The sequence below is a fragment of the Olea europaea genome, unplaced genomic scaffold, assembly GCF_002742605.1.
Source record: "Olea europaea var. sylvestris unplaced genomic scaffold, O_europaea_v1 scaffold236, whole genome shotgun sequence".
Classification (NCBI taxonomy): Eukaryota; Viridiplantae; Streptophyta; class Magnoliopsida; order Lamiales; family Oleaceae; genus Olea; species Olea europaea.
In genome coordinates, this window is record NW_019241727.1 from 481547 (window position 1) to 489527 (window position 7981).

The 7981-nt window shown below is 32.2% G+C and overlaps 1 protein-coding gene across 1 annotated transcript; it reads left to right on the forward strand.

Annotated features, from left to right (window-relative positions):
* The first annotated feature begins 1014 nt into the window (after positions 1-1014).
* On the forward strand, positions 1015-3696 carry LOC111381689 (F-box/kelch-repeat protein SKIP11-like). Its single transcript, XM_023005500.1, has one exon. The coding sequence runs from the start codon at positions 1749-1751 to the stop codon at positions 3081-3083; it is 1335 nt and encodes a 444-aa protein (XP_022861268.1). The 5' UTR covers positions 1015-1748; the 3' UTR covers positions 3084-3696.
* The last annotated feature ends 4285 nt before the right edge of the window (positions 3697-7981 follow it).

The window sequence follows — 7981 nt, forward strand, 5'->3', positions numbered from 1 at the left end:
AAAAGGAAAAAAAAAATCAACTTTAACGTCCATAGTTATAAATGAACTGTCATCGCAATTTCTGTCATGTATTCGATTAAGACACAGATTCACGAAACAACTAATAATCTTATCAAACATGCTCATATGGTCAAAATACTTCCTCTATAGAAGAAGGAAGAGCAAACATTATCTAAAAAATTGTTTCTAAGTTACTTATTTAATCAAATATGATTTTTTATACAATAAAATTATTTTTAGTATTTTTTTAAATACTTCATCCATCTCATAAGGATAGACTTGCTCTCTGTTTATGTTTGCCCCATATTTTCGGTTACTTTCTTTGTTGAGAAGATATTTAATTTTTTAATTTTCTAATATATAGTTATTTAATATGTTTTGTTATTAACAAATATGAAGTACCTTTAATTAGCTATTATTCAATATAATGGTATATTTGAAAAATGTAAGTAAAATCTATATTTCTAATTATATTAATTAAATTTTCTTAATCTATGTAAAAATAAAAGACAATCATATTTTTATAGAATGGAGGGAATAATTTCATAAGTAAAGTTCAACTTTTATTTTTAGTTGTATTATATGTACATCGCAATTTACAAATTTACTTATCAATAAATAATGAGATGAGATTTGATTAGATCAAAATCTCATTGACCGAATAAAAAAAAATTCATTTTCTTTTTGACTCTATCAATTTTTTAAAAATTATGTAAATGGTGATGTCTTATATTTTTAGTAAAAAAATAAACAAATAAGAAAATGAATGAAAGAAAGAGAAAAAGGAAAGCCAAGAGGTTGAGGTAGATAAAGAGCGTCCCTTCAGAGATTACGCCTCAAAGCCTTTGCTTAGATTTACAGAGAGAATCCGAAGGATTTCTCCCAAGAAAAACGAAAAAGAGAAGATCGCTCTCTCTCTCTCTCTCTCTCTCTCTCTCTCTCTCTCTCTCACACACACACACACACACTACATACATCCACAAGTCATACATAATTATAGACTGGANTTTTTTTTTTTTTTTTTGTTCCGTTTGCTTTCTTGTTATTCTCTTGAACAGTAATCGAGGTTTTTTTTTTCTTTTAATCCTAAAAGAGTATAGACGGATCTAATCTGAATATTTTAATTGGTTTTATTTGTAAAAAGATTGCAATATTAAAGCTTTGATTGCAACAAGATTTTGGCAGCTGGGTATCGTTTGATCTGAATTATTGAGATCTGGGCTGCTTTGTGGAATTTGTCATGTTTTATTTGTTCGAAAGATTTGATTTTATGGTGTTCTTTAATCTGGTTTTCTCTGCCAATTGATGAATTTTGTTGTTTGAGAAGTCATTTTGACTAATTTAGTTTTAAAATTTATTGGAATATGGTTCTTTTATTGATAATCAGTTGATCTAGATTAATAGTCTTATTGAATTTGGATCAGAAACCGTAATTGATGTGGTTTTTCAAAATGCTTAACTGTGACAGAGGCACTTTTACTGAATGAAAATTTCGTTGGGTAATTGGTAGCAATGGAAAACCCCGTATAGTGGTACAATTCCCCAAGTTTTCTATTTTATCACTTGATAAGTTGTTTGCTATGTTTGTGTGGTTCTTTTCCGCAGTTTGAAAATTTCTTCATTGTATCTGGGATTTCGGATATATGGTTATCCATTTTTATCAGTGGATTGCAGTTGTTGAAGAAAGAAGGATTTAGAGTGGTTTCGATAAAAAGGAGGTGCTTCTTTTGCCATCAAATCAGTAAGGCATGGTGGAAGACAGGGTTCGTTTGGTCTCAAGGGAATATCCCAGGACCTGTGAAAAAGAAAGCAATTGGCCTTGTATGAATCACCGGCTGGAAAAAATTGAGTTTCAGCAAGGGAAGCGACCTTTAGAAACAGTCGGAGAGAAAGAAGCGGTTGTCAGAAAGGTGTCTAGGAATTCGGGAATCTTTGTAGATACATCTTTATCACTTGGTGGGTTTTTAATGTCCACTTCTGACCAATCCAGTAACAAGCGGCAAACAGGAGAAAATTCTGATTCGAGTTCTTTGATTGCTGCTATTGGTCGTGACAACTCTATTAGTTGTCTCATTCGATCCTCAAGAGCTGATTACGGTGCCATTGCATCTTTAAACAGTAGTTTCCGTTCACTCATTAGAAGTGGCAAGCTCTATAGGTGGAGGAGGGAAAATGGCGTGGTCGAGCACTGGGTTTATTTCTCCTGTGGGCTTCTCGAATGGGAAGCATTTGACCCGAGTCGTCGCCGTTGGATGCATTTACCAAGTATGAGTCCTAATGGCTGTTTCGTGTTTGCAGATAAGGAATCTTTGGCTGTTGGTACTGAGCTTCTTGTTTTTGGATGGGATCTCATGTCTCATATAACTTACCGGTATACTTTGCTGACCAACACGTGGTCGCCTGGATTAAATATGAACGAGCCTAGGTGTTTGTTTGGATCTGCCAGCCTGGGGGAGATCGCAATATTAGCTGGTGGTTGCAACTCGCGTGGCACTATCCTCAGTTCTGCAGAGCTCTACAATTCTGAGTTGGGAATTTGGAGGACGCTCCCAAGCATGAACAAACCGAGGAAAATGTGTTCCGGGGTGTTCATGGACGGAAAGTTTTATGTGATTGGAGGAATCGGAGGAACCGAGTCAAAGCTTCTTACATGTGGGGAGGAATATAATTTGGAAACCGAAACTTGGACTGAAATACCTAACATGTCCCCAGTGCGGACTAATGTGTCCAGGGAATTCAATCTATCTGCTTCTTCTGAAGCACCGCCATTGATTGCTGTTGTAAATAATCAATTGTATGCCGCTGATTATGCTGACATGTCACTGAGAAAATATGACAAGAATAATAAAGTGTGGACTACCGTAGGAAGTTTGCCAGAACGAGCTGATTCTATGAATGGTTGGGGTTTGGCATTTAGGGCATGTGGCGATAAGCTTATTGTAATTGGGGGGCCTCGGACTGTCGGTCAAGGATATATTGAAGTCAATTCGTGGGTTCCAAGTGATGGTCTGCCACAATGGGTTTTGCTCGGCAGAAAGCAATCTGGCAATTTTGTTTACAATTGTGCTGTGATGGGATGCTGATCATTTGTGTTTCGATGCACTGTCTGTACATTCAGATCAGGTGCCTTTCTCTCTGATGGATTGAATCCCAGATGCACCAGATTTTCTTGCAAGTTCTATTTTCAACTTTTTTCTCCCTCTCACTTGGAGGATGATCAGAAGGATTGCCAGATTTTCTTCAAGATTCGATCGACTACTCTCTTTGAGGTCGTCTTGGGTATATCTTTTAAAACCAAATCAAAACTTTCTTTCTTTAAATTGCCTTCTCCTTTTGAAGTAACATGGGAAAATCTCAAACTTGACCTTTGCACAGTAAAGTTGGTTCGAATAACTTCTAGGGTGAATACATTTATAGGTTTTCATTGGTTTCTTATGGAGGTTTATCTCATAGAATTCTGTGATTTGGTTTTTCAAGTTCTTGATGTTCTTGGCATTGTATGAACGAGGAAAACAATAAGGCATGAACATGTTTATTGGGAGCATCGATCTTTTATTTCTTTCCAGTTACTCTTTGTAGCTATATAGCAGCTTCCAGTTCTCTTTTATCCCGGCGTTTGAGTAATGCTGGTACTACGGACTCGAATTGATTGCAATTTTTAATCTCTATAAAAGGGAATTAAAATTTTCAAGATTTTGTTGCTCGACTCTTGATTAGGAATGCATATTTTATATGTTCGTACGAGTACTCGTAACATCTTGTTCTGATAATACTGTGGCAAGTCTCATGTACATGGCATTAGCTTTTGGGGTAGGATTGAACGTTATAATTACAAGGCTTTAACTTCATTTTCATTCTTAAAATTATCCAGTATTATTTAGCTTTCTTTGCCAAACATACCGTGAATGGTTTATTTCCAACTAAATATTGAAAAACAAAGATTTCTTGATGACTAAATACATAAATTTTTCACCTTTGTAAAAGGGAGAATATTAGCCCTTGTTTGATAACAATATATATATATATATATATATTAAAAGGTGTATATTTATTTTTAGGAGAATATATGATTAAGTAGGGAAAAATTTTGAGTTTACGTGCAAAATTTTTTCTTGCGTGAATGTGTGGTTGAAAATGAATATGTAAAAAAAAAGAATTTAAAAAGTATAATTGTCAAACAATGGCTAATAGCAGTTGGTTTCATGAGTGGTGGCTAATCGTTATGTATTGTGTAATTGAAATTGTTCATTTTTGTTTCTCTTTTTCTTTTAGTTATGTCTTATCCATATAATTCTTTTTAACTACCTTAAACAGTTTACTTATGAATTTGAGGTGAAATTTACTTAATTTATGCTTGAAGAAGAAATACACATTATTTTTATTGTATGCTCTCATTAGTTTCTCTTCCTCGAATTGAAAGAGAGCTTATCCACTGTTGATTCGAAAATTTCTTCGAATTTTACTCAATTTTTTGACAAAAAAAGAGAGTGAATTTTAATGGAATACACATCATCTCCCGTTTATCCTTCCGCGTGTCCTATTTCAAAATGGTATTTAGAGAAAATGTGTAAATAATAATATATGATAGTGAATTGGTTCAATTATAAGACAGAGAACACGAGAATTTCAGATTTGAATTTATTTATTGTTGGAATCTAGTATAGTGGATGAAATCGAATTAATACATACCGTATATGTAATTTAAACATCGATTGTAAGCATAACGTATATGATGTATATGCTGCCTACCGTATATGTATTTGATTATATTTGCACATATTGTCTTTACTCATTTAGATACCGTGTTTTTCTTTCACTTACAAATACCGAAATTGCAGAACATCGTATATGCACTTACTCAACGGAATGTCAATAAAAATTTTCCAAATTTTTATTTTTAATATAAACATACTCAGATTTTTAGCGTAAGCAGAAAATAATAAACTTTAAAATATATGAAGCATAAAAGGAATATAAATGCATATGAATTCGCAAGTCGAACAAGACAAAATCTAGCAGATTTAATTTCCAATAGGATCAACAAATTAATTTGATCAAATCAATCTAGTTGGCCAAATAATGCAGATTAATTTTAATAAATATAAATAGAACGACAACATAATAAAACTGCAAATTATATGAAACACACGAATAAATTGCAAAAATATTAAAGAACGGATGAACTTTCAACCCGAAGTCTGTGCGAGCACAGTTTCCTTAAAACAGATTCGTCTCCTCACCGTAAGTGCTTGAAATTTAATCCGAGCATCTGTTTCTCAAAATACAACGGTAAATCAGTAGAATTCGAGCACTGCAAAAACTATTCAGACGAACTGAGTTAATATTCGAACAATATCACCATCAAGACGAATGTAGACAGAATAATATGCAGTATATTTTCGTGTTTCTGGTGTGTAAGAAATTTTTGGAAAATTGAGATTTAATATAAGATAAATCTGTCATTAACTCTATGACAATAAACATTGGAGTCACTTCAGGTTCTGCTGGAGTTTTAGCAGTTTCAGACACTCAAAAGTCAGTTGGAGAAATAAAAAAATTGCAGAATGTGGACACTCCAAACGGGCTAATTTTTGCTCCGTTCGATTCGACATTGGTGTACACAGGTCGTGCCCGCATACAAGTTCACGATCCGAAAGCTATTTCGATCCTTGATTTGCACTCCCTGCGCACGCACGTGGAGAAAGTCTCTATGCTATATATGATTACTCCCTTTCAAAGTGTAGTCATATATAAAGTGGTTCTTGCTTTCATGATTTTCCTATGTGGGATAAACTCATTTTTCCCACATAAACCATCTTCCAATGGTCAACTTTGAGCTCTAATTTCTCATTCATCCATTCATCAATTTTGGCAAGTAAATATATTATCTTCATGCTCTCACGGAGGAGAACACAGATCAACTTTGATCTTTCAAATTGGACCAACGGGTTCCATCGAAAATTTTGCCAAAGTAAGCTATTTACTCATTTTTTTCAACATTTATTACAGGATTTTGGAAGCTATAATTTAAATTTAAGTTTTAGTATTTCTTTATCAATTAATTGATGTCCATCTTCCAATGGTCAACTTTGAGCTCTAATTTCTCATTCATCCATTCATCAATTTTGGCAAGTAAATATATTATCTTCATGCTCTCACGGAGGAGAACACAGATCAACTTTGATCTTTCAAATTGGACCAACGGGTTCCATCGAAAATTTTGCCAAAGTAAGCTATTTACTCATTTTTTTCAACATTTATTACAGGATTTTGGAAGCTATAATTTAAATTTAAGTTTTAGTATTTCTTTATCAATTAATTGATGTTGTTAATAATACTAGAAATAAAGAGAATTGTTGACCAATTTTTATACTTATGAATAAATTTACTAATAATTATAAAATAAACAGTTTTTAATGATTTAAGTTTAAGAGTTGAAAATATATAAAATTCTTATTTAAATAGGAACGTAAGACTTGATTTTCAAAATAATAATAATAATAATTATTTTTTTTTTATTAAAAATTATATGTTCAAATATACTTGGAATTAAAAATTAGTTTAAAGAGAACTCTACTTATACTTACTCAAACATGCTTGAAGTCTAAAAAGAAATAAATATTATTTTTATTTGTATGCTCGTCCATAAATGTCTCTTCTTCGGATTCAAAAAGAGCTTATCTACATTTGATTCCAAACTTTCTTAGCATTTTCTAACTCACTTCTTCGACAAAAACAATGAAAAATATGAAATTTAATATAATCAACACCATCTCCCATTGCTTCCATATATCCTATTTCAAAAGGGTATTTAGAAAACTACCGAATTAAAAATAATATATATGTAGTGATATAGGAGAAAATCAATAAACTTTCCATGAAAAATTCCTAAATATTCAAAATTTGATCGAGACCCAATTTTTTTTTTTAGTCCAAAAAGTATCAAAGTTAACCAAAACGTGAAATAAAGTAAAGAAAAACCCAGCAAAGTAAGAAATTCAGTAGCAAGAACACGCCAAAAATATGAGGATTTCTGAACTCTTCTCCTTGTTTCTCAATTCATCAAAACCTCACTAAGAAAGTTTACAAAAAAAATTCAAAATTGATTCAATTTTAAGACAAACAATATTGGACTTTCAGTTTTGAATTTATTTATCACATGATTGGAGGAGTTATAATTTAATTTAATTTAATTTAATTCAATTCTATAGTATTTCTTTTATTAATGTTATTAATAATAATAGAGATTAAGGGCATTGTTGACCAAGTAAAAAAATATATGGGGACAAATGTGTCCCTTAAATGATTCTCATAAATCCACACATTTTATATATGGTTGATAGATGACGGCAAGAAAACCTTTGTGGCACAAATACAGGGACCTAATCACTCTAAAGGAAAGCAAACTCTCCTTATTGGAAAATGCTATTTGTACATCGATATTGACATTTCGATGTACACTTTCCTCACATGAGGGGATGGACCCCACGACAATAAAAAAAATCTTGGAATCCCCTCATGGGAGGGGAGTTTACACCGGAGTGTCAATCCCAGTGTACATGTAGCAAAACTCATTCTTATTTCGCAAAATATAATGATATTATAACCCTTGTTTGGTTCTCATTTCTTCCTCATTAAAATGAAAAATATGATCGTTATCCATCACATTAAACTACCAAATTTGAATTTCTATCTCTTGTATGGAGCCCGTAACGACTACATTTTTCATTCTCATTCTTCCAAAAATGAGAAACAAATAATCTTTTTATAGCGGTAAAATTGTCCATTCACCTAACAATGATAGATTGGTCTCATGGTTTAGAGCCTCATTATTTTCTAATAATGTATTTTAGAATAGTAGATTAATGAAAAATGTGTAGTTAAAAAATAAGGAAAAATTTTGAATCCATGTATAATATTATTTTATTGAAAAATGTGTGGTTGAAAAGATGAGAGAAAATTATATTTTAAAGAGAATGAA

Bases quoted from the DNA above. Each gene is read 5' to 3' on its own strand.
- LOC111381689 (XM_023005500.1), top strand. From the start codon at position 1,749: ATGGTGGAAGACAGGGTTCGTTTGGTCTCAAGGGAATATCCCAGGACC.